Here is a 26,213-nt window from a genome sequence, read left to right as displayed (position 1 = left end):
GCACCCAGGAAATCAGGTCCCCAGGTGCGCGTGGAGGCCGCACCAACACTGCTCTCCCTACGGATCACCTGTCCCCCAACACACACACACACCGCGGGCTCTGCTCCGATGTCCACGCTCCGAACGCCCAAACGCGGCCGCCGCTCCAAACGTTTGTTCTCTTGACCTTCCCGCATCTCTGCCTCGGCTCCCTCGCTCTCTCGGCATTCCCGGAACAAGGAAATGGGAGGGATGGGTATTTCTGAGGGGGGAGAGGGAGCGGGAGAGAAAAGAAGAGGAAGAAAAAGAGGAGAGAGAGGAGGAAGAGATATTCTGGAGTTGTCGGTTGTTAGGATAGAACCAACTCTGGCTCCCTCAGTCCATTTTGACCGGCCTGGGTGGCACATCGTGGGTCTAGAAAGTGTTTTTCGACGCCTCCGTATTTCTGTAGCTCTTCAGTATGTAAAATCCCCTTCAGTATGTAAAAGCAAATCAGGAAGAGGATCTAAATTCTTACTAAATTGTCCTAAAAGGGCTCTGTTCGGTATGGATGGTGGAGTCCTTGTGAAATATTTGTAGTACATTTGTGGATACCGTAGTTTCTCCGCCCCCCTCCACCGTCCCCGGAAATTCTCATTTATGGAGCATTCAAGTCCAATTTCAGTAAGACATTTGGAATGGAGTTAGTGGCTTTGGATATTTCACTGATGTAAAGTTGAAATTTGAAGTGGGAGGGAGGAGAGTTGGATATTTAAAAAGATTATTTCACGAAGCACTGTGAGCTAAATATTCGTCAGGGTTCTGAGATGGTGACAAAACTGTTTCTACTCGGACAAATAAAAATCAAAGGTGCCAACTAAAACAAACAAATTTGAAAATTCACGTCCGATGAGACTGCTACTTACTTCATTTATCAAACCCAGACCGACTGTCCCTGTGGATCTCATTCCCTGGGTACTAGTCAGGCTCTGTCCGTCGGGTTGCTTAGACCCAGGCGCCGCGTGTGTGTCTGGGGCTGGGGGTGGAGGTCGGGCTGTGGGAGGGAAGCGTTCTCACACCTCCGATTTCACCTCAGGGCCATGCTGGACGAGAACTAGGCCCAGAGAGCAATTTTCTAAGAAAAAGCTCGAACCTCTGACCCGGAGGAGAGACGCGGCGCCCAGGAGACTGGACCGAGAGACTGGGGAAAGGGGCCTTACAGCCAATCGGGAGGAAATTGAACATAGCGCACCGAGATGCAGATGTGAAACATGAACGGGGGAAAATACCCGGGGGTTCATTGGGAAGAGCGAACAAAGGAGGGGACCGGGTAAAAGACGGAATAACACCACCCCTGCCTCGGTTTTATGTAACTAGATGGTCAGGAAGCATTTTAATAATGTTCATCTCGGATTTTCTCGACCCCGGCCAGGGGCGGAACGAAGCTGGCGGGCCGGAGCCCGGGAGGCGCGCGCGGGCGCCTCACCCCCGCCGGGCCGGGCTTTCCCCGGGCCGCAGCTGCGCCTGTCGGGCCCCCGTGCGGCTCAGGGCGGGTTTTGTGTGGCGTGTTCGAAAAGGTTTGTTGGGGGGTCGCTGGAGGCGAGAGAGAGGCGAGAGACTCTCCAGGCGCAGCCACCGCCGCTCACTCCGTCGCTAAACCGCGTTCCTCCAAGGCGCGCGTGGCTGACTGTGCGCCCACCCCTCCCGAATACCCACACGAAGCTAATTAAACCCAACTCGGGGGGCAGAGACGCTCCCTGCTCTGCCAAGGCCGAAGCGCCGCCTTGCGGGGCCCAAGGCTGCTCCCCCATTCCTGGCCCCCTCCACCGCCCTCCCGGTGCTAGCCAGGGAACTCCGTCCCAGCCTGGAGGGAACTTCGGCGTCCGCGGCTCGAAGCCCACAGGGCCCGCGGCATCTTGGCGGCCGTTCGCCCCGATCGCCCAGTGCGGTAGTCGAGCCAGCGAGAAGCAGTGCGGCTCCCCGCTACACCCAGGTCATAGTTACGGGGCCACGGTGTTTTAAACTGCCACCCGACAGAGCACCACGGCCTCTGAACTCCTCTCTGGGAGGTGGGGTGCGGTGGGTCTGGTCTAGGGCGGGCAGCAGGGACCCGGGAGAAAGAACCCATTCATTCGCTTCCTGAGGGGCATAAGTTTGGGTAGCAGCTGTTGCGGGAGAGGAGAGTCAGTGTCCTCGACCCCGGGTCTGCCCTTTAACCCCAGCCAACACGGGCCCGAGGGGAAGACGGTCCGGGCCAGGCCCGGGCCCACGGCTGCCTCGCGGCCCCTCGGGGCTGCGCCCCGTACCTCTCCTGGTACGAGATGCTGCAGGTCAGAGGCCCCCTGAAAAACAAAAATCGTCGGGCTCCTCGACACGTCTTGAGGGGTTCACGGGCTGTTCAACACTCTCCACCAAGGAGCCCATTGGCTCCGCCGGGCACAGCCCGAGGATGAGGATGGGGGTAGGTGGTTACTTGAGGTTCAGAGAGATTTACAAAGAGAGTGGGGCCGGGGTAGAAGGCTCCGGGCGGTTAGTTTTTGCAGGGACTGAAATTACCGGTAAAATCTGCATACAATAGAGAATTGCCTAGCTGAAACAAGGTAGTAAGTTTCATCCTACCAATTTTTCTCCCACCCTCCTTCTTCCTTCTTTGGACAACTATTTTACTTGGCTTTTACAACAGTCGCGTTCCATATTCTTATGCCCAGTTGCCCTTATGGCTCCCTCTGCCCCTCTTGTCCAATGAGGCCAATCCAGAGCCCTGGAGTCGGGGTGCCACAGTCTACACAACCCAGAGGCGGGGACTTCACGGTCTCTACGCCCTCTACCCCCACCATCAACCTCCCCAATCCCAGGATCCGGGTTTGTGTAAAGAGGGTCAGGGCACCCTCTCCTCCTCCCCATCGGTTTTCAAGAGAATCTCCGCAGTAAAGACATGCGCTTCCTGAGCGCTATCCGTCCCCGCAGTCAGGTCGCGGTTTGCCCCAGGGGTAGAGTGTAGGCGCGGATCCGTCCCTTTCTCAGGAGGGCGGCATTTCTGAAAGTGCGAGCTTCCTGTCCGCCCAGGCAAACGAGTTGCAAGGCGCTGTGTCCTCTAGCGGCAAATTCTCGCAGTTCATTTGTGAGCGCTCACCTACACACCTATGGGATCTGGTCGGGAGTCAATTCACACTCAAATTTGAGTCCTAAGTGGGGGGGAAGTCTCCTCAATGAAATCCAGGCTTTCGCCAAGGCCCTCTCGGTAATGAGGCCGGGAGGCTCGGGCACAGTCGCTCGAACTGCGGAACAGCTGATTTGTCTCCTCCACGGCAGATGGTCTTTGAGCACAGATTTGCATTCATTGTCTTCAAATCTGTTTTCGCGCTGGTGTTCTAGATTTCAGTAGCAGATCTATGCGCAGATCAGAATACAAAAGGAGAAGCAAGAAAATAACACCCAGCCAGGAGGAGTTTTAATAGGCACTGCGAGCTGCCCGGCGTAGTTAAAAAGCCGCCTAGAGTTTCAGCTGTTTAGCGGAGCTGCAGCCGTCTCCCGGCCATCATCAGCCCGCGGCCAGCACCGCGGCGACCGCGCGCCTTGGGCAAAGTTTCCGCGACTCCCCCGCTGCCTCCCAGCAGCTCCTCTGCTGGCTCCCCCGGGTTTCGGGAACTGGGCGGGGGGTAGGGGTACTGGGGACAGGAGGGGGCTCCCGGGACAAGGCAGGGCAGCTCTAGCACTCAGCCTGCCACGATCTGTCAGCAACCTCTCATCTGCACGGGTGCAACTCCCGCTCGCGTCCGCCCGGGCGTATTTTCCTTAGCTCTTTGACCGTTTCCCCCGACACTCTGTTTATTTGAATAGCACTTGAGCCTTGTTCGTCCCCACCCCCGCCTTCATTCATATATCCTTGTCTCTCAACTTGTAAACCGCACACAAAACCTGAGTGTCACCAAGTAACTCCAGGAGACTTGGGAGAGCCGTCCAGGGAAACTGGGCTGCTCTCGGGAACGTTTGCACCAAACATAAGTACATGCGGTCACACTCCGCTTCTTCACAAACCTGCACGCAGAACCCAAGCCCCGGGAATGAATACGCCTCCCGCAGGCTACAAAAATCTGCATTTAGAGGCAGGATCCATGGAAGCCTCCCGCTCCCGCGACCAGACTGAGCCGGCGCGTACCAGCCGGCAGGGCCGGGCTACCCCGCTTCAGTGCAGGATTTGCAGGCCCTCATCTCACGCACGCACATGGGGTTCGGGCTAGGACCCAGGGCCCGCAGCTTTCTGTCCCCTTTCACCTCCCGGACTCCAGGCAACGCCGAGCGGGGCGCGCGCCGCCAGAGGACGTTGGCCGGGCCTGCCCAGCGCCGGCCAATCCCGAGCGCCCATGCAAATGAGGCTCCTTATCGGGCCGCGGCTCCGCCTTCCGCGGCCCGGGCCGTAGTAACCCATTCATGGGGCGGGCGAGCGGCTGTAGCCCGGCTCCGCAGCGCTCGCAGCCACCGCCTCCTCTCGGCTCCGGGTCTTCCCCTTCCTTTCACAACTGATCCTGTTGGGGATTTTTTTTTTTTTTTCTAAATTGGAGCGGTGGGGAGGAGCGGGGGGGGGGGTGGGGGACCAGGAGGAAGGGGAGAGATTAGGCAGCCATCAATCTCCTCCTGTTTCTCCCAGAACAGGTGATGCTTCAAAATTGTGATCACTTTCTTGAGGCAGCGCTGCCACTGGAAGGATGCGAGAGACCTAGGGCGGAGGGCCTGAGGCGGCAGATCTGAACTTGAGGAGGATATAACCCAAACTTTAACTACATCAGTCCGCACCTCACGCGTGGAAGCAAAGGACGGGTTATCTTTTTAAATTTTTTTTTCACCAGAGAGACTCAAACTTCGGCACTTGATCCCTTTTCCTGGATTGCTTTGGAGGAGACGGTTTGGTGACAACGTTGGGAACAGTGAGGACAGCGTTGTAACTCATTTTTAAAGCGACAGTAGATCAGACTTTTTAAATGTTTGGGATCCAAGATACTTTAGGAAGAGGACCAGCTCTGAAAGAGAAATCGCTGGGCGCCGAGATGGATTCGGTCAGGTCCTGGGTGCGGAATGTCGGCGTGGTGGACGCCAATGTCGCTGCGCAGAGGTAACGAGACGGCTGCACAATGATTATGCTCGCAATCTCTCGCTTGTTCGCTCCCTCTCTCTCACTGTCTTTCTCTGTGTGTGTGTGTGTCACCCCCCTCGCTGCTCGCGCTCGCTCTCTCTCCCCCGCATCTGTCGCCCTGGCCCCGCGCGCTAGGGCTCGCCCTCCGGCAGGCAGATCGCTGCAGTTAGGGGAATACTTATCCCGCAGCCAATACTCGAGTTTCTGAACTGCCTGTATGCCCCACTCCTTCCCCACAGACTACTCTTTGGGAGGAAAAATAACAAAGTAGTATCTGATGCCTCTTAGCTCAGCCCCTAGTTCTGCGAGGCGGGCCCAGCCAGGAGCAGAGCGTGAGGACCGGAGCCGGCAGCGGCGGCCGCTGGAGGAGAGCCGGCTTCCCGGCGACTCCCGGGTTTCGCCCAGCTGCTTACGAGCGCCTCTCCTCCCGCATCTTGCCGGCCGATTCTTGGAGGCCGAGAGCCCAAGGCCAGATGGTGGCTAGAGGAGCAGGAGAGGCCGGAGCGCCTGCCTGGGAAGGCAGAGCGGCCGGGTGCCCTGGGAGGAGGGCAGGCTGGAGGGTACGGGTGCAGAGAGAAAACAGTGGACTAGATGCACAGGGGCGGGGCTGAGGGTAGAGAAGAGACTAAAGAGAAAAGACGAAGGAGTAACAGTAGAAAGAGTCACGGAAGAAAGGAGACGCACCGCAAACGCAGGGATCACAAGCCTCTAGTTTTGCTGGTCCCTGAAGTTGACTTTGTTTGTGAGCATTCTCCTGCTGACGTAGTAAACGCCTTGTCTAGGCTGCCACCCCATGAAGACATTCCGCTTCCCCTCCCTCACCACCACTATTGCGCTGAGGTTTGTGATCTCCACGACCTTGTCTGCGAGAGACAGCCCCCTTACCCCCAAGATTTCTACCCAGCGCTGACGCCTCTCTATCCACTCTCCTGGCCATGCCCCTCGCAGTCCCGACATCACGCAGAGAAATTACTCCTTTCCAGGCCAGGACTCTAGGTGTCCCGGGTAGAGCGAACCGGGCCGCCACCCTTGGAGGAGAGGAAGCAAAAGTCGCATCGCTCAGGAGACCGGGGCAGGCGGCGGCTCCCTCCCTCCTGCCCGAGCCCGGGGGGCGCCAGTGTCCTTCAGCAGATGGCACGCCGTGGCGGCGGCTTTCCGCGGCCGTCTGGGGACTCGCTGGGCTGCAGGCTGAGGGAAACCAGGCAGCGCCGCAGACCGGTCTCCACGGCGCAGTTCCCTAGCCGAGCTCCTGAAAGACACCTCCCCTACTTTCCTCCTTTCCCAGATCAAGTAATTGTTAAAGTTGGAACAGGCTGTCCGTTGGGGGAGTCTAGTCAAAATTTTACACCCTTCAAAAGAGGGAGAGTGCTCGCGTCCTGGGGCAGGACGCCCCGCGACCCCAGCGCCCCGGAGCAGCTCCGTCCATCTGCTTGCTCGCCTGGACCCCGAGTCTCCCGTTAAATGTGATCTGGCGGCCAGTTTGTTCCCGGCCGCGACAGGTCGGCAGGGAGGTGTGTGCACATACTCAACACGCTTCAGGGCGCCTGCCGGGTCCTCCAACACGGCTTTCGCGGTCAGCGCGTTTGTCCGGCGCCGCCCAGAGATGCGGCTAGAGCGGGGAGACTCTCGGCCCCAGGCGAGGACGCGCTCTGCCTCAACTTTTCGGCTTCTAGGGCAGGGGTCCTCAGTATTATGTCGCCCGCGGTGGTCCTCGATCACTAGTACTGGTCGAGGGGGATTCTGCCCTGCCACTGTCTTCCGAAAAGAGCGAGGGAAGCAGGAGGTGAGGCCTCTCCCTGTAGGACCGAGACTTGGCCTCTGGGCTTCCCATCCGCCCCCAGGGGGTTCTCTCCCACCGCCTCTCCGAGATAGCTTGGGGGGTGGTGCGTTGTGGGCAGTAGTGCCAGGACAGGTCACTCCAATGAAGATGAAGGAAAAGGGTCATTTGTTCAAAAATAACGAGGCGCTTAGTCCCCTACCCCTCGGGCCCAGCTCCGAATCCTGACCCGGTCGGCGGCGGGAAGAGGAAGAAGATTGGGGCAGCACAACGACAAGACTTGGGCCGCCGTCTCGGGGGAACCCTCCGGGCTTCGGCCTGCAGTCGCGATTCCTTGGTCTCCACTAAAGGCCGGACATTGAGCTACTGGGCATGAGATGCCCGGAGGCTGGAACGGCTGGCGGTGGCAAAGTCCAGAGTCGTGGGCCCTGCTACCCGACCCCCGTGGCCACTGTGACTCCTCTAAGGAGTCCCTGCTTCTTAATCCTAATAGAAAAAAGTGCCCGAGGGGTTCAGAAGCCTGGACCGGGACATGGACCCTTGACCCTCTGAGATGTTGCGTGGGCGCGTTGGTAACTTCGTGTCTTTCTCTCCTTCCCCGTGTCTGGTGTCCCCCGTGTCTCTTCGTGCGCAGCGGAGTAGCCCTGTCCCGGGCCCACTTTGAGAAACAGCCTCCTTCCAACTTGAGGAAATCCAACTTCTTTCACTTCGTCCTGGCGCTCTACGACAGGCAGGGGCAGCCAGTGGAGATAGAGCGCACCGCCTTCGTAGACTTTGTGGAGAACGACAAAGTAAGCGGAGGTCCCCCTCTTCCCCTCGCGGCCTAATAACTACCTCCTTGCAAAGCACTAAAGATCCCATCTGTCACTCCCGACACTTTTCCACTCACATCAGCAGGGATGATAAATCGAGGCTTCTCACCCCTAGCCCTTAAATCAGTCGATTTCCCCGCAGCTTCTCCCGCCGGCAACTCTCCGCCCGCACCTCCCGCTGCAGCAGCGCTTGTGGCTCTGCGCACCCGGCTTCTGGATCATTAGCAGAGCCTGGGCACGGACTGACGGCGGAGCAAAGTCCTTCCAACTAGAGCATAGTTTAAACGTATACTCAAAGCCACCAGTGCCCTTCTCCGGGTTATTTATTATTATTATTATTTTGCACCTGCCAGCGCGGCAGGGTGGGTTACATAGGTACAAGGTTGAAACCCATAGCCCAGCCTTGCCCCTCCACCCCCAGCCTTCTCTTCCACTCTGGTTCCCAAGGCAGTGCCTGCCCCTGCCCAGGCCCCGGTATGGGCGCTGGATTTTATCTCAAACGAAGGTGATGTGGGAGGAAAGGAAAGTCTCTTGCTCTCTGGGCCTCCGTCTCTTCAGCTGCACCGTTCAAGCTTTGGAGCCGGCTCTGCCCAAGGTTCTTCTTGAACCCGGACCTGGGTCCCTGAGCTAGCGGCTCCAAGGCTGCGGTCCTGGTGGGACAGGGCCAAATGCTGCTCTTCCAAGTGACAGGTCCCTTCACCTTTCTGCAGGACAGGCAGAACCCGACAGGTTGGGTGGAGCCTGTTTAAAGGCAGCCTGGACATAGTGTCCGGTGGCCCCAGCTCCGGAGTCGCGCTTCTGAGGGCATTTTGAAGGGGGAGGGACAGACGGTGGAGAGGGTCAAGTGACCGCCAGCCTTGGAAAGTTTTGGAGCTTGGACAGCGGCAGATGCTCCTGCCCTTTGACCCAGACCTGGGCAGGGGGCTGTTCAAAGCTGCCCGGTGACTGGGAGAAAGGCAGTGGGAAGTGGGTTAGGGAAGCCGCCTCTCTCTCCTTTTCGGGGTCTGGAAAGCAAGGGACTCTGTCTTTTCAGGAACAAGGCAACGAGAAGACCAACAATGGCACCCACTACAAGTTACAGCTCCTCTACAGCAACGGTGAGCGCCCTGAGTGCCCGCGGCGCCCGCTTCTTCCTCTTTTCAAGGAAGGCAGTTGACCTTGTCGCGGTCACCGGCAGGCGGGCTCCAGGCCTGGGGAGAGCAGGGCTGCGGGAGGCTCGCTCAGGGCCGGGGGCGGGGGCGGGCGGGTGGTGTTTGCCCCCAGGACGGCTCCGCCTGCGCTTGGGCCCGGGCCCCACGGCGGGACAGGTTTGGGATGCCCGGGCGGGGCTCCGCGGCCCTCACCTCGCGCCCTCCTGCCTCCCCGGCAGGTGTCCGCACGGAGCAGGACCTGTACGTAAGGCTCATCGACTCGGTCACCAAGCAGGTGAGCCCGGCTGTCCCCTCTTCTCGCGGGGGTGGGGGGTGGGGCCCTCCGTCCTGCCCCCTCCCCCCTCTGGCCTGTCTCTGACCTCCCCCTACCCTCCGCGATTTCCTGGGTCAGTCTTCACAGCCCCTCCACAGAAACCCACACTTTGTCTGCTCTGGAAAAATAAATGTTCCCTCTCACTCCCCAATTGTCCTGTCTTTCTGGCTGGGGAGACTCTGGAGATGGGAGTAGGTGAGCAAAGGGATGAAGAGGGGAAACAATTATTGGGAGATTCAGTCCCCCCCCCCCAAATATTCCCTTTTGCAAGAAATAAGTCCTCACCAGGGCAAACTTTTCTCTTACTATTTCGCTCGAGTTAACCAGGCCACAGCTCAGGTTCTGTGCTGCCAGCGGGCGCTCCCGAGGAAGTAGAGGGCAGAGAGAGGAAACCTGATTTTGTGCTTGCTCTTAAGTCCCCTTTTCTTTGTCCCTCCACTCCCTCGTATCTCCCCACCCTGCCCCCGCCTCCTTCGCAGCCCATAGCTTACGAGGGACAAAATAAGAATCCGGAAATGTGCCGAGTTCTCCTGACACACGAAGTGATGTGCAGGTAAGAGCCGTGTTTTCCTGCAGGCTTTGCCGGAGCGCGGGGCAGGTGAGCTGCGCCCGGCGCGCTGGCTCACATGCGTCTCGGGCGCTGACCTTCGCGAGCGCTGGCGCGCGGAGCGGGCGGCCTCGCTCGGGCTTGCCTCCTTAAAAGACAGATTCTAAGAGCAAATCGGTTGGGAGTCGAACAGGAAACCCAGAACCGCTCAGGATTCCACCCCCAGGCGTCTCAGGAGTTTCCTGTGCTCCGTGGAAGGTCCGCTGTCCAGCGGTCGGCGGCAGCGCGGGGAGGGGCTGGGCAGCCGCGGGTCAAGTTTGGGATCGGGGGCTTTCCCTGAGTCGGTCGCGGTCCTAGGCCCGCCGGTCCGACCCGCTAGGGGTAGATGCACAGGAGGGGCCACTTGTGGAGTTACCAAGTCAAGGTCCTGGAACGACTGGCAGTCTGGGCGGGCGACCACCGCAGGGGATGGAACGGCCCGCTTTGGGGGCGCTACCCCTTGCCCCCCAGCTGAGGCACCTGTCTGTGCCGCAGAAGCGTTTTCTTCCTCCAGGGAAGTTGCTTTTCCTAGATTTCCCGAGCCACGGGAGTTTCTTAGGTCAGGAGGAACTACCGGCTAGAAAGACCAGTCGGGTTCACCACCTGTGGATGGGAGGAAGTGGGGGAGAGGACCCCAACCGGGGAGGTACGAGGTCTGGAGCAACAGCTGGATTCTGAGGGCCAAGTTGTGAAAGGTGCAGTCTAAGTCGAATTCCTGCACCTTTTCCCATCTTCTCTTCTGAGACCCATCCATTTCGAGTCCTTTCTTCTGCTGGAGCAGAAGAAAATTAAAAAAAAAAAATTAACCCGTACATTTATTCATTCTTTCAATAAATGTTTATTGAGTGTCTGATACGTGCTGGTTATGGGGGAATCCCACAGCAAAGGAGAAAAGCTATAGAAAGGAAACTCTGGGAAGAGGTGGTTATTTTATTATAAAAATTTAAATGCTATTCCATGCACGTTTTTCTTCCTCCAAAATCTCTGATTGGAGAGAAAGCCTCAATTCTTCCTTACTCCACTGTTGCTTCAGTGAATGTCTTCCAACTCCAGACTTTGGGTAATTGCAGGCAGTCTGATTTAGTTTGGACTGTTTTATGGGCAGCTCCCGGCAGCCCCGTCTCCCTCCTCATGCAGTCAGGAAGAAACCATAACAATCAGACATGTTTGTTTTGGTTTTGACCAAGTATTAGAAAAACAAACTTTGCCAACTGCAAAGTTCAACTCTGCCAGTGGCCTCAGCTGAGGGGACTCGAGGCTTCCTCTCCTGAGTAGCTGGGTGAGGTGTGGGACAATGGGGTAAGCAAATGGCTACACCGTTATCCCAGGGCCCCTTGATAAGTACATTCAGAAAGAAAATACAATTCCAAGATGAACTTGCATGTAGTACCTAGGTTAAATAGAACACTTTTATTTGGTTGGCTAAGTGAAAGGCAGGTTTGTTTTTTTTAATTCTTCTTTCTACTTTTAAATGTCTTTGTTTGGAGAGATTATCTTCTTAAAAGAAAAGAAAACAAAACCTAAATCTGGCCCATTGTCTGACGAATTATACCTATCACTTTAAATAATACTTGCATGCCCTATCCAGCTGTAGTTAAGGCTGACATTTTTATTTTTTAAGCCCAATCAAATCCTCCTCATTTTATGCTGTTTAAGTAGCAGCATCAATTTTTAAAGCCTCTAGTTTAGTCTGCATTAGTAATACAATATAAAAATTTAATGTACTGTAACTTTTCTGCATTTGAGATGTGGGAAGACGCTCTGCTATTTTCTTCCCAAACTAGAATTTAAAACAAATATTAACTGTGGGTAAATAAATGATCCATGGGATGGGTACTGTGTCTGTAGTGTGTGTGTATGTGTGTGTGTGTGTGTGTGTGTGTGTATGTGTTTTGGGGGATGAGCTGGGGTGATGCAAGTATTGGATGCATCTAAAAGGGAAGTTCCCATTCAATCTGTCAGTCAGAGCTGGTTGACTTTTTTCAGGGAAAAAAGTTCCTTCTCTCACATTTTAAGAGTCAGTTATCACAGTCAGTGATTAAGGGATGAATCAGATGCTCTGTTTCTCAGTGGGTATTGCACACACTTAGTTTCATTTGCAAGGTGTTCTTGGGCATACCTGGGAATTTTCCTGAATGGTTTTGTGTTCTGTAATCTTTAGTAAAAAAAAAAAAAAAAGCTCATAAACTGGTGTTTAGCTTTTAGGCGGCAACAAAATAAATCTCTTTTAGGTATAACTTTTCTCTCCTTTCCCCAATGGTCTCCTCTCCCCTCTTCCCTGCTTTAGTTCATTTTGCCGTTTATTAGCAAGGAGAAGTCTAGTTGTTATGTCGCTGCCAGCCACCCCTGTGCCCTCAATGCTCAGAGGGTTAAAAGATATTATAATTTGAACAGAAGTCGTCTCAAGGCCTACAGCTGGCTAATAACAGAGTTGTATTGAGCGCGAGCAAACCCCACAGCTGTGACTTTTCGCCACAAGGCGCAGGCTAGACGGGGCCCTAATCAGATGGGCCAGCCGGGCAGTGAGGCCAGTGTCTTTATCGGCCAGATGGTGTGAATTTAGACACTTTTGTTATGCAATCGCAGGGAGGAGTTGGGGAGAAGAAAACAAAACAAAAGCCACCATGCTGTGTGCTTATTTGAGTTTGAAATTAGAGACAGATTTTTGAAAGTTGAGGGTTGAATTTTAAAAACGATTTTCGAGGGGAAAGGGCACACTGGCTGGTCTCGAGCAGGAGTTTGGCTGACTGGACACCCTGTGTCCAGGGCTGGGGCTTTTTTCCTTTGCATATCCCCCATCTTGATCCCTTTCTGAAAAGTGCAGGTAAGATTCAGGATTGGGAGAAAATTTCTCATATTTCCCACCTCCCATCCCCAACTGGCTTGCTTTTTTTCTCTTTCCCTCTCCAAAGACCCCCACGAGGAGACAGGGAGGGTGGAAGAGGCCTGTAAGCAAACTGAGAGTATTTCAGGTAAAAGGTTCTCCAAATAAGGACCAGAATAAAATATGTCAAACCAAGCCAAACGAAGAGCTTTCATTTTCATTCATTAGGGAAAAAAGAGTACTTCTGAGCCTCCCCGTGGTAGTTAGGGACACAACCTTAACCTAGTGCCAAATTCAGTTGCCTCTTCTCTTTCTTTGTTTCCCATCTTTTCCTATTTTTTTCGTCTTGTTCAGGTTTTAAAAATACTTTCAGACTTGGAGAATGGCTTGATAGAAAATAACCCTAAAAAGCCTTTTCACGAAAGTAGCTGAACCTGAAGTTGGTCACTCAGGCTTTGTCTCTATAGCAAAGGAAGGGCGATTTGAGCTTATTATCTGAGTAATTCAGGGACCCGGTTCTTCATGTCACCTCCCCACATCCTGATCCCAGAGCGATTGTTTGGGGAATGTGGGTTCATGAATGTCTTCTACTCTCCATTTCCCTTTGCTTATGTTACTATTGCTGGCTTGAGGACGGAATGTCATTTAAGAAATGAAATAAAGAATAACTAGGACATCTTGATGAGACCTTTCTTTTTAAAATAGAAAGAAAGAAAGAAAAAAAGAATTAGCTTTGGCTAACCAAGAGAAATTTTACGAAGAGCTCAGATGGGGTGAATACAGTCCACTCCTATAATTTTTATTCCTTCACTATTATAGTCCGACAGCCAAGTGTCTGCTACATCTTTTCTGGGTGTGAAAGTTAGAGATTATACTTAAATATGTTACTGTTCGAAAATGGAAGATTGGGTCCTAAAGTTTCTCTGCATTTTTCTTGGAGTATCATTTCCTTCCCTGAGTTGATTCCCCACATTGTATTACACTGGCACCAGGCTTACATTTTTATCTGTTTTTCTTTTCCTCCAGAGAAAGTCCCCATGGAAAGCAGCTGAATTCAGCTGAGCAATTTTGCAAACTTACTCGGCCTCCTTAGAATCATTCCTTCTCAAGCTAAATAGATTGCCACATCCTGAGAGTGCTCTCTTGTAATTAAATTGTACTTAGAATCGCACACAGATTTGGGTTAGGTTGACATGCTGGTGATGTCAAAGAGGAGTCTAGTTAGAAGGTCTTCAGATAACTAGCATGTATAGGGCTTTTTGAAATTGTCTTGCTAAGAAGAAAGGTTTGCCTGAGTTGCAAAGGTATTATTCTGCTGACTTAAGCAATAGAAACAGGAGAGCGGGGAGACAGGGATGGTGGCGGCAGGAGCAACGGGTGGGGTAGGGAGTTGGGAAGAGAGACAAAGGTTCTGGGAGAGCAGCCCGTCAGAATTTTTATTGGTGTTAATCTTGAGATGAAAATTTTAAAAGTTAAGACCTAATATAATTTCAAACGCAAACTTATTTCCGCGTCCCAGTGGCGAACTCTGGTATTTAAAAAACTTGAGACAATTTTTCTTTTACTTCTTACTAACTTGATTGAATGTCTTACAACCTCATTGTGCCCATTGGCTGAAAGGTTTTTTTAGCATCTCTCAAGGATTTTTAACTTTTTGAGAATGGTAGAATCGTTCACTGAATAATCCACACATCCCTGCATGAGAGAGATGGACTTAAAATTTTTAAAAAATATCTGTCTGTTTGTTGGTAATTCTGTAGAGGATCAGAGAGGGCAAGTGCACTGCGCAGAACCAGAGAGCAAGTCTAAGACTGGGATGGTGTTAGGCCTTTGGGTCCCTGCTGTCACAGTGACTTTGTCTTTTCCCTAATCTCTCACCACTTTGGAATCGAAGGATGCTCAGGGAATCTCATAACCTGTGCCCTTCTCAAACCTAAAAGAGACTCTGGAGATAATCTAGTCCAACACTTTAATTTTATAGATAAGCAAGGCAAATCCCAGCGGGGCGAAAGAGATTTGACTAAATCCATGCAACTGGTTAGTGACAAAGTTGGGTTAGACGCCAGAGCCCCGATTCCCACTTTACCGGTCCTTCTATCGTGCTGCATCGATCTTAAACTATACAGAAACTATCACGGGAAGGGCAACACTTACATAAATTTGGTTATTGCTAACATTTATGACACATATTCTCCAACTGGTGTGGATGATAATGCTTTTCTTATAAGCCATGTCAAGGCTACATCCTTCACCAGCTCCTATTCATGGTGGACCACATGTTTGGATGAGCCGAGAGGTATTTAGAAGTCTTGTGGTCCTGACAAGCAGCAGACAGGCAACACAGGGATGTGATTTTCCAGTGCTTCCAGCCACCCAGCCTCCCTTGCCCTTTTCATATTTGTTCTCTTTAGGTCCTACGGAGCCCTTCCCATCTGTTGTATTTGCTCTAGGGCCCCCTCTTTCTCTCTTCCTCTCAGATGATTCCGTAAGCATTTCGCGGGTATCTACCTGAAACCCAGCACTTTGCCAGTGGAAGTCTTGGGACGCAGAGTTTGCAGGATGGGGCTTCTGTGCCGAGTCCCATTTCTGTTCTGGACTTGTTGAAAATTATTGGAGATATCACTTTACATCTCTCTGCCTCATTTTTTCCCCTATTTGACAAGGCACACCATAGTTCCTGTCTTCTTTCTTCATCTTTAGAAAATAATGGAAATGAATGAATGAATAAATGGTTACAAAGTACACTGAGTTCTCTGAAGAAAGATATTATATAACTAAGGTTTATAGTAATCCAGGCAGCTACTTGGGGTCTTTTTCATACATTTTCCTCTCCCCTGTTCCTTCAAGTATTTGTTAAGACACAAAGATCTAAAAATATATGATAAGAAATACAATAATAAAATCATTCATCACGGAGCTGGAGGTGACGTTCTGGATCTTAAAATCCAATTGTCCATCATTCAAATTATAAATATAGCTCTCAGAAAAGTTGTGATTTTCTGAGAATGATCCAGTTTATAAGTCGTAGAGGCAGAATTTGAATGAAGAGTCTGGGTTTCAAGTTTAGCGTTGCTTTCGAACATGGCCATACATTCATGCTTAAGCAGCTGATAGTTGAGCAGTTCCCTAGGACGTACCCGTTTTTGTGAATGTTCTTACATTGTATGCTCATTGTGTTTTCTTGATTTTAACGCATTTCTCTTACTCTTTTGGCCCCTCCCCAATCTACAGTCGATGTTGCGAAAAGAAAAGTTGTGGCAACCGAAATGAGACTCCTTCAGACCCTGTCATCATCGACAGGTAGGGGGAAAAAGTGATTTAAAAAAAACTGTTTCTGGTTTCTTTCCTTTAGAATCTCAACTCTGAGTGTGGATCACTGGGCTTTGCCGTAAGGTTGGTTTCATTTTATCTTCAAGGCTTGGAGCTGGTCCAACATGTGTTTTCTTGTTTTGGTTGGCCTTTCTTGGAAGAAGTCAGAACCTTCCTTTTTGAACATATGTCTCTAAATCTATGATGGGATTATTTTCCAGGTGCACTGACTTAAGCCTAATAAGACGTGTGTGGATGGTAAAAGATGGTAAAGGATGACATCTCTCCCATCTGGCAGGATAGGGTCTCAATCAGTTTCCTAGAAGAGGCAGTATATCCCAAGTTACGCAGTAACTTTCTTATCATTCTCCGTGATTGTGCTGTTGGGCTTGAAGACTGTCAAATTAGATTATGGTTTAGAGGATGATGACAAGCTCTCTGTTGCACTGAGGGAGATTCCTTTCTACCATAGAGGGTTGCATTCTGGGTTCTATGTTTTGTTCAGAGTGGGAAAGATTCTTTGGGACAAGATGCTAATTCATTGAAATGTGATTTCGGCATCCTCAGCTGTATGTTTTTGTGATTGGAAACAGAACTTACAAACCAATGAAGGAATACCAATTTAACTTCCAGCAATCATGTAATTTTTAAGAAATCCCATATTCCCACCCCTAATTTTTTTCTCTTTCGTTAAAAAACAGAATAATTCCCTCTTGCTTCTTTCTCTGGGTTTTTGTGTTTCTAGACAGGTCCTGAAATGGATTGGAGAGACCACAGTCTCCAAAGTTGTTATTCCAATATTCCAATGAATTCTCAGTTGGGAGAATGGAACCTCTGGCATTCTTCCCAGAAAGCCAGCTTGCTTTCTTCGTGGAAAGTATAGCATAACCCTAGGAATGAAGAGGCTGGAATTCTGATCCTGTCCTAGCTTCTGACCTTGGACAAAGCACTCAACATCTCTGTTCAATAGTATCATGAAGGGTATACCTGGAGGGTATGGCCTGTTGCTGTAGGTTTCAGAAGGTAGCTAAAATATCCATGGCAGTTTTGCAGTATTCTCGGAGATCTTTGCAGGATGATGATAGACAAATAGAGAATGTTTGCTGGATGTATATGCTGCCGGTCTTAGGGGGTTCAGGTGACATCAATTTAGGGAGCTCTGGAATTTTTTTAGTTTTTCTGAAAGCGCACAGAAGCTTAAAATTAATGAGTTGTAAGAACTCTTGGGGGCCAGCTGTCTTTCTCACTTGATCGGTGAAAACACTGAACTCGGGAACAGTGACACGACTTGCCCGCGGTTGCCCAGCTGGTTGGAGCAGAGTTGGCCCTAGAACACAGCTGTCCTTACTTCTGGCCTGTGATCCTCTCACTGCCACAAACTTTTCCTCCCAGCACTCTCTGTCCCAATTTATGTGATCACACTTGACATGATTTCCCAACTTCCTAGGATGCACTTGGATCCCCTGGGGAATATGGAGCCCATGAGGGCAGCCTAGACACGGAGGCCGTCCTTTCCACCGTGTCCACTGAGCTCACTAATCTTCATCTAGTCTTTTTTTTTTTTTAAACTCACTTTAGCTCCTCTTTCAAGAGGGTACTCTAACCTCATGGTTGTTACATCTTTTCCTGTAATCAACAACCCATAAACCAGCTGTAGAAATGTTTACAAACCCGTAAATGCTCACCTGCACCTCACATCTCATAAGCACACATCCTGAAGGCTCTGCACCTAGTAGCAGTTCTTTCTCTCAGAAACTATGTAGAACCTGAACTCGGGGAGAGAGCCGAACATGCTATACGTAATACACACGTTCATGTACGTAGGTTTTCGGCATCTATGGAGAGGAAAGATTCTCAGGTTGTGTACCTTCATTGTTTGTGCTAGAATGCTTTAAATTCTTCTGGGAAGGTGGAAATTGTATTTTAGCTGCGTCTTAAGGAGCTTTATGTGACCGTGGCATTTATTTTTACTAGCCTGTGCACCATAAAACAGCCCAGCGATGTCTCTGCATCACTTGAAATATGTGTTACTTCCGAAATGTTGTGCATCTGCACATGGAAACATACATACCAAAGGGTGCTATAAATTGACCCGGATCAAATTTTTAGAGAACTCATCTTATTATAAACAGATGCGTTGGTTCGGCTTCCTCGTTGTAGGGATCTTGTTTGAAGACACTGCTTGTTTCTTCACCGGAATCTTGCTTCTTGCTCCTGTCTTTTGGGCATTCCTTTGCCTTCTTCCCTTCATGTGTGGAAGGGAAAGGGGATTGAAGGCAGGGTTCCATTTGCCGGAGGTGGGATGGGTGTGTTGTGTCCTCCAGGGCTTGAGCGGTGCCTCTGGTCCCTGGGTTCAACACCTGCCGGCTTAGAGATGTTGAGATGACCCATGAGCACCAAACGGGTGCTAAGTAGTCTGTTTTGGATTTCCTCTGAGTAAATATGTAACTCTCTTCTTTGCCCTTGTTCCTATAACGCCAACTAATTATCTCCTCCCCCTACTCGCTCCATCTAACCAGATGCAGTTAATTTACACTGTCTCTCTTTGAGTTTTCTCACGCAATAGGCATGTTCCACTCTGGCTCCAGGGAAGCCTGTTTATTCCCTTGGAATTGTGTATGTCCGGGGGAGGGGAAGGGGCGGATCAAAAGTGGTTCCCAAATATTCACCGCCAGGGATCCCTCTTATTTTTTCCTTTGGTGAGCCAGGTTCTGCAAGATTTTGCCTGCCAAGCTGCAATTAACAAGTAATAATCCAGCTGTAATTTCATTTTTATTAACTGAAGACGTACAACAGAATGGGAAGGAAAAAAATCTCATTCCAGAAATGCCCTTGATCTCGGGACTTCCCTGGCGGTCAGGATGGTTAAGGCTCTGCGCTTCCACTGCAGGGGGCAGGGGTTCGATCCCTGGTCGGGGAACTGAACTAAGATCCCACACGCCACACGCCGCAGCCAAAAAAGAGAGAAATAATTGAAAACTAAAAAAAAAGAAATGCCCTTGACCTCATCAATGACCAGTCAGAGTTTCTGATCTGGGCCAGAACCACCAGTGTTACCACACTAACTTGACGGACTGCCAGCTTAAACACGAAACAACTTGACTTTTCATTTAGCCCACGTGGCCATGTCTTGGGCAGACATTCCATCGCCAATAGGCTGTTTGAAATATGAAAAAGAGCTTTCACAACCTCGTGGACCCTTAATTGAAAATCACTGGATTGTACAATAGGGCGTCCCATCAGAGACTGAGTTCTCCATTTCCTAAGACTTAGCCCCAGACTGGGAATATTTTTTCCCCGTCTAAATGACTCCCTGCCTTAATCTCTCTAGAAACATAAATTTAACTTTTATTTTCAATTGTCTTTTCGGCATGCTTTTGTGAATTCTTGGGCAGCCACACCCCTCTCCAAAAACCCAGGCCAACACACAGCCCAGCAGGACTTGCTGCTGAATCAGGGGCCTCCAGCAGAGCCTTCCTTCTGTGCAGAAATGCGCGCCCAGAGCGGCAGTAGGGTTTATTCATCTTGAGTGTAAAAATTCAAAGTTCCTACCTGAAGAAAACTCAACAAAACAGAACAGAACAAAAGCAACAATGAAAACATAATCCATACCGAGGTCTTCAGCCTACACCTTGTGCATAAAGACCTCTGTGTGGTAAATAAAAATAAAAGGGCTCGGGGCTTCCCTGGTGGCGCAGTGGTTGAGAGTCCGCCTGCTGATGCAGGGGACGCGGGTTCGTGCCCCGGTCCGGGAGAATCCCACATGCCGCGGAGCGGCTGGGCCCGTGAGCCATGGCCGCTGGGCCTGCGCGTCCGGAGCCTGTGCTCCGCAACGGGAGAGGCCACAGCAGTGAGAGGCCCGCGTACCGAAAAAAAAAATAAATAAAAATAAAAGGGCTCAAACGGATTTACGTTGGTGGTTTCAGAAGGAAGCCCTAATTCAACCTTGTTTTTCATGGGCTGTGCTTTCTTTAGACTCTCTTTTCTCTCTGAAACTTCTTCTGAACAGCTACCGCATCTCTGGGCTCAGGAGACTTTGGTGGCCCGTGGGAAGAGGATTTTAGGGACAATCTCACAGACTTGGGAGAAGGAAAACGAGTCTTCACCGTTCCTGTTCTTGCAGCCCCATGAAAAGTCAGATGGGAGGAGGGGACAAGAGTTCTTTCTGAATCTTTGTAGGCTGTCCCTGCCCATGTGCACACGAGGATGATATTTTCTGTCAAAGGGCAGTTCCAACCTGTTTCTCACATGCAAAATATCCCAGACTTTTGTCTTCGGATCCTGGACTCCTATATTTATGAGCTCAGCTTCCAGAAGGACTGTTTTAAGTTTCTGTAATTTTTATTTTATTTTTCAAGAAGCCAAACAAGCATCAGAATGATCTTCATTCAGAAGGTTTACACAGAAATACCTGGTATTTATTTGCCCATGAGGCGTTTTCCTGATATTATCTCCCTTTTAAAAACAAATTTTTTTTCAATTGTGGTAATATATATATAACATAAATTGACTATCTTAAACATTTTTAAGCGTGCAGTTTAGAGGTATTAAGTACATTCACCTTGCTGTGCAACCATCACCAGCATCTGTTTACAGAACTCTTTTCATCCTCCCATATGGAAACTCTCTCCCCATCTCCCCCTCCCCCCAGTTCCTGGCAACCACCATGCTATTGATACTTTCTCTATGAATTTGACTCCTGTAGGTACCTCATATGATACTGTATTTGTCCTTCTTTGACTGGTTTATTTCACAGCATGATATCCTTAAGTTTCCTTAATGTTGCAACATGTATCAAGATTTCCTTCATTTTTAAGGCAGAATAATATTCCATTGTCTGGTTGTACTACATTTTGTTCTGTTTGTCTGTCAATGGACACATGGGTTGCTTCAACCTTTTGGCTACTGTGAAAAATATTGCCATGAATATGGATGTACAAATATCTCTGCGAGTCTCTGTTTTTAATTCTTTTGGGTATACAGCCAGAAGTGGAACTGCTGGATCACATGGTAGTTCAGAGAACCATCATGCCATGTCCATAGCAGTGATGCCATTTTACATTCCCACCAGCAGTGCGCAAAGGTTCCATTTTCGCCACATCCCAAATTACTTGTTATTTTCTTGTTTAGTTTAGTGGGTTTTTTTTTTTTATAGTTGCCATCCCAATGAGTATGAGTTTTTTCTTTTTTTAGTGAAGCTTTCTCCTGCTACCATCTTGGAAGGCATCCTCACCTGCTGCTTTCCCCCACTCTGGTCCAGGCTTCTCGTTTGCCCTCCCCCTGCCATCTGGCACATCCTCTTCCTGCTTCTCTCTGCCTCACCAGCTACCTTGTTCTACCAGAGAAGTGTTTGGTTCCTCTTTTGTCTGGACCACACTTCCTATTCCTCTCTCCGTGTATCGCTTAACTCCAGAAAGTGTTATTGGTGGAATGGGAGCTTTCAGAGAATAACTGTGGGTAGTGAAGCCCTTATGGACCTTCCGTGCATGCTAGAGGGTGTGACATTAATCCTGAACACCAGAGTTTTTCTTTTGCTTAATTTATCAAATGAACTCCGTATTGATCTCTTCTTGATTTGTGGTATAGATTCTGCTTTTAACCCCACTGTCCCTTTCAGCATAGAAGCAGTATTTGGATAGTAGTGAACTGTAGGTCAGATTTATGTCCACAAAGCCCAGTGGATTCTTACCATCCTAGGCCACTCAGGCTGGTTTTCGGTTGTGACCACTCCCTCCCTCTCCCTAGAAATGGACAAATCAGATATATCAGTAGTGACTCCTCCTGAACGAAGAATTCTGTCTCTGAGAAGGATGGATAAGAACAATACTCAACATTTATCTAACATTTAACTGGCACTTATGGTATGCTGGGCACAGTGCTAAGCAATTTGTGCTCACTAACTAATCTTCAACAGTTGAGAAAAGTCTTAATTTTACAGAGGAAGAAATGAGTCTTAAGGAGGTAGTTCACAAAGCCAGCTTCCGTGGTGAAATTGGAGTGTCGTCAGCGGGTGGAAGTTATGGAGAAAAAGGGTTTGGTGTAATAGAAGGAGAAGCTTCCCAGAATCTAGAGCTGTTGAGGAACAGGAAAACCTGGTGAGCATGGTTTGAAGACCTCCTGATGGGAACACTAGAGAGAGGATCGGTTCTCTGGGAAGTGGTGGGCATCGCCGGCCTCTGAAGTATCATTTAACTGTGAGATTGTGCAAGTCACGTGCAACGGTGTGACAGGTTTGACGGAATATCGGTCCCCAGAGAGACAACATGATGTAGCAGGAATGGCCCTGAACTAGGATCAGGACACCTACTTCTGACCCCAGATCGTTCACTAACTAGCTGTCTAATGTCATGGAGGTCATGAGCCGCCTCTCTGAGCCTCAGTTTCCCTATCTGTAAAATGAAGTGCTTTGGATTAATGGGTGAGCTTTACATTACCTTCCAGCTCTAGATTCTCTGCTTGTAGCAGAGGCCCGGGTTTGGGTGTCAGGCATGCTCATTCATCATCCTTGCTCACCAATAATTTACAGGAGCTATTCACATGTGCCTTCTCTGCACAGACTACTGGGCATAGGGGAGCCCAGTGCTGGGAAGAGTCTACAAAATCCTGGCCTTGGGCTTTTTTTTTTTTTTTTTAGTGAAAATTCCATTCCCTTGGAGAGGTTTAGATGTTCTCACTAAAAAAACTCAGATTATTTAACCAAAGTGAAAACATCATTCTTTCATGTTCTCCTTCCTTCGTTTTCTAGTAAAACCTTTGCTTGTTTCTTGGCCATGTGGGGGGAGATACAGGTAGGAGAAGGGACTCTTCTAATTTCTGGTGCAGAAGAATGTCCCTTGGGGTTGAGACTTCATTGGATGACAACCTGAGGCAAGTGGGAAACAAGAAACAAAATTCCCTTTGAGAAAATCATTCTCCTCCTCCTAATTAAAGAACTGAAAAGTTGTGATCTTCATTTCTGTAATTGGTTTAATTTTTAAGAATTATACTGTCTCCACTAGACTGACCAATCTTCCTAGACTTCAGAACTTTAGCATTTGACACAAGCTAGCCTAGTTGTCTATACATGGATTCACTCCGTCATTCATTCATTGAGTAATTTTTTCTGTTGTTCAGTTATTAAGCTAATATTCGTGAATCCCTGGCACTGAGAGGCCATCAGGGAATACCACAGGCATGGTTCTGCGCTCAAGGAGCTGACAGTTTAAATAATCACACAGAGAAAAATACATTTGCAAACTGTGAAAGTGCTTTGAAGACTAGGTGAGTGAATGGTAGACAGGTTTCAACTTTCTAGTCCCATCATTTCTTTCTCTAAGAATCAACATGGAATCAAAATGTTTGTCCCATCAAACAGACCTCGAATATGCCCCCCGTCTCCCTCTGCACACATCAGTCCAGCCTGGAATCCCCACCGCCAACTCTCTGCCAATATAAATCTGATTCCCTTTTCAAGACCTTGTTTAGATTCTACCATTTGAAACAAATCAATTCTTGTAGCCAAAGTCTTTTCATTGACACTGTCACATATACTCGCTCTCGTTAGGATGTATGGGTATTGTTATCTTTTTCCCTATGTGGGCTTGCCTTACATTTCCAACTGTATTGTAATTCTTGGATGTCAGACAACGTATGTCACTTAGGTCTTGACTCTAATATCATTAGCTCTGTGATGGTGTTAATAGTACTACCTCTTCCATTGAGTTGTTGTGTTAAATCATTAACGTGTGTATGGTGCCCCTACAGTGCATGACAGAATAGATGCTGTTAAAAAAGTCATAGCAATTATTCGCCTGTGTCTCTCAGTGTCTAACCAGTGGCTTGGATACCACAGACACTCAGTAAATATTAGTTGGCAGATTAATCTCTGACTGCCAAGCATCAGAGAGTTTGGATGACAGAGTCTTTTGCCAGTTTATACAGGACCTTTCTTGTAAGTACCTGTATTTGACAACTGCTTAGCAATCTTACCCCCCAGGGGCAGAGTGGTACAAAACAATGCCAGGAAGAGAGCGCTAGGGTTGTAAGGCAGAATGAATCATTCAGGAAATATTTATCTAGGGTCTGTCATGTCATGGATGTTGCAAGGTGCTCTTAGGGATAATAAGATTGAGTAGACACAAAGCTCTCCCATCAGAAGCTTACAGTTCAAATGGAAAAAACAGAAGATGTGCAGAAATAACTGTGATGGAATGCAGAGTGTGAAAAGTGCCACAAAAGATGTAGAGATAAAAACTCTGGAAGAACTGAAAGTGGGAAGATGAATTTCATCTAGGCAGCGGTGTATGTGGTGAGAGCTGTAACGTGGACATAGGCAGGTGAGGTCAAAGGGCATTCGAGGAGAAGGAAAGCATGCAGGAAAAGGCATGTGGAAGGGAAAGAATTCCTTAAATCTGCTGGTTATTTTAGAGGTGCACGGATATGTGTAAAGGGGGACAGTAGGAGAGGTTGGAAAGATTCTTTGGGCCCAGATTTCCGAAGGCTTTATATGCCTTTACAAAAGTGTGTTGACATTGTTGTGTTAGCAGTGGGAAGATATCAAAGGATTCTGAGTAGTACAATGAGATGAATGTAGGGTAACCTATTCGGAAGACGTTACGATAGTTCACAAATGCGTTTCTTTTCGTGGCTCTTTGGGAATATATGGGTTTACCTGCCAAAGCTTGGGCATTATTTCCATCACCCTATACCATCAGGGATTGGGAAGATGGGCACAGGCTTCAAATTTTGTGAAATAAAATGTTTCGGTTTCTGATTTTGTTTCCTTCAACTTCTTCTGGACATGTGAGCCTTCTTCCACCAGCAGCAGCTGGGAATCAGTTTTTTCCTTGCCAGATACCAGTCACGGAGGTGAAAGGCCCATTTTCTCACCTCTCCACACCCCACTTCCCCTCCCCCAATATACCCACCACTCCAAAGCTTCTGCTGGTGTTGCCACTCGTCCCCATGAGTATGCGTCCTTTGTTCACTGGAAAGCTCAGATCCTTTGCAAAGAACTGCTGTTGCACCATCTGGCAATCTGTGAATTTTTCAGTAGCCTGGATGTTTGTGAGAAAGCAGAAACTCGGAGGCCAGACCTGAACCATCTATAAGTAATTCTTTAGAAAAGAGGGAGAAAGACCAAAACCAGTTCACCTTTACTAGCATCCTCTCATTCAAAGTACTTGTGCAGCTCCCCTGGATCAATGCCCATTGAAAGTCAGAGGGCCAGCTGGATGTAGGGGGTTGTTCAGGACAGATAATGGTCCACTTCAACTTCCAGCTTCTTCCTCATAAAATTGTGTGATGTTGATTAAATGGCAGGTTTGCCAGGAAGTAGATGAGTCCAGAAGTGGAAGAAAAGTACTCTGAAATGGTGCTGTGCTGGAAGTAAGAAATAGATATTTGTCTATAAGAAAGGTATCTGTTTCCAAAGTTGTCTATCTGGCTTTCAGGGGATCAAAGGCCCCGGAACCTAGGAAAGATAAGACTACATGCTTACCCAGAGAGAACTTTCTAGAACTTCCAGTTCTTTTCTCTCCCTTTCTGTTTGAGCAAACAGGGCTGGATAAGTTCTTCTGGGTCTATTTTTGACCCAGCCAAGAGGCTACCAGACCAAATGGCTGGAAAATAGGACACATATCCCAAGGAGCTGACAAGGTCGTTATCCGCAGATGATATGCAGATTTAAGGATTACCCACTAGGGCTTGACTAGATTATCTATTGACTGAAATCTTGTAAAAGTTGTTCCTTTTGTGACTCTGTTCTGTGCTGCACAGTGACCTAGAGTTGCATTGGAGGAGGTATTTGATCAGAAAGGAAAGGTGTTGAGTGACAAGATGCCCAAAGCATGTTAGGCAGCCAAGACCCAAGTCTATAGGGAGTCAGCATCTCATCAGTCTGGACCAGGTAATTAATTAAATGATTGTCCTCCAGAAAAGTTCTGCTCTAATCTTAACCTTTCAGCCCCCTCAAGACCACCAAGGAGCCAGAGCTGGTGAGAAACACTGCAGCTGCTCCCGTGTAACAGGAGCTTTCGAGAAGGAAGTAAGGGAGAAATTCCTAGTCCCACTGAAATAATGGCAGGAATGGAAGACTTTGGAGGGGTGGAACCATTGGATTCAGGCCAACACTTTGGGGTTAACACCTCCATTTTTTTTTAAGGCCCATAAGATGATGGGACTTTTAAAAAAAGAGAACTTGCAAAATGGTGGAACGCTTAGGGTCACTGCCCCTCTGAATGCTGTTATATGTAGCCCCTTCAATAAAACCTCTGAGATGGGTCGCCATGGAGACCAAGAATGAGCCTATTTTTTTGTTGTTGGCTTTGGGTCCAATTTGCACGATTGCACAGGATATTTTCATGATTGATTTA

General features: G+C 49.2%; 1 protein-coding gene across 1 annotated transcript in view; it reads left to right on the top strand.

Annotated features, from left to right (window-relative positions):
* The first annotated feature begins 4,542 nt into the window (after positions 1-4,542).
* The window catches only part of EBF2 (EBF transcription factor 2), a 194,293-nt gene continuing 172,622 nt past the window's right edge, over positions 4,543-26,213 (top strand). Inside the window, exons 1-6 of the mRNA XM_082655718.1 lie at positions 4,543-5,068; positions 7,501-7,657; positions 8,712-8,775; positions 9,048-9,103; positions 9,622-9,695; positions 15,784-15,852. Coding sequence (XP_082511844.1) covers positions 4,938-5,068; positions 7,501-7,657; positions 8,712-8,775; positions 9,048-9,103; positions 9,622-9,695; positions 15,784-15,852 — 551 coding nt within the window. The 5' untranslated portion in view covers positions 4,543-4,937. The remainder of the gene's footprint in view (positions 5,069-7,500; positions 7,658-8,711; positions 8,776-9,047; positions 9,104-9,621; positions 9,696-15,783; positions 15,853-26,213) is intronic.

The sequence above is a fragment of the Grampus griseus genome (genome assembly GCF_964374135.1).
Source record: "Grampus griseus genome assembly, chromosome: 6".
NCBI classification, from domain to species: domain Eukaryota; kingdom Metazoa; phylum Chordata; class Mammalia; order Artiodactyla; family Delphinidae; genus Grampus; species Grampus griseus.
This window is presented reverse-complemented; position numbering and strand designations above follow the sequence as displayed.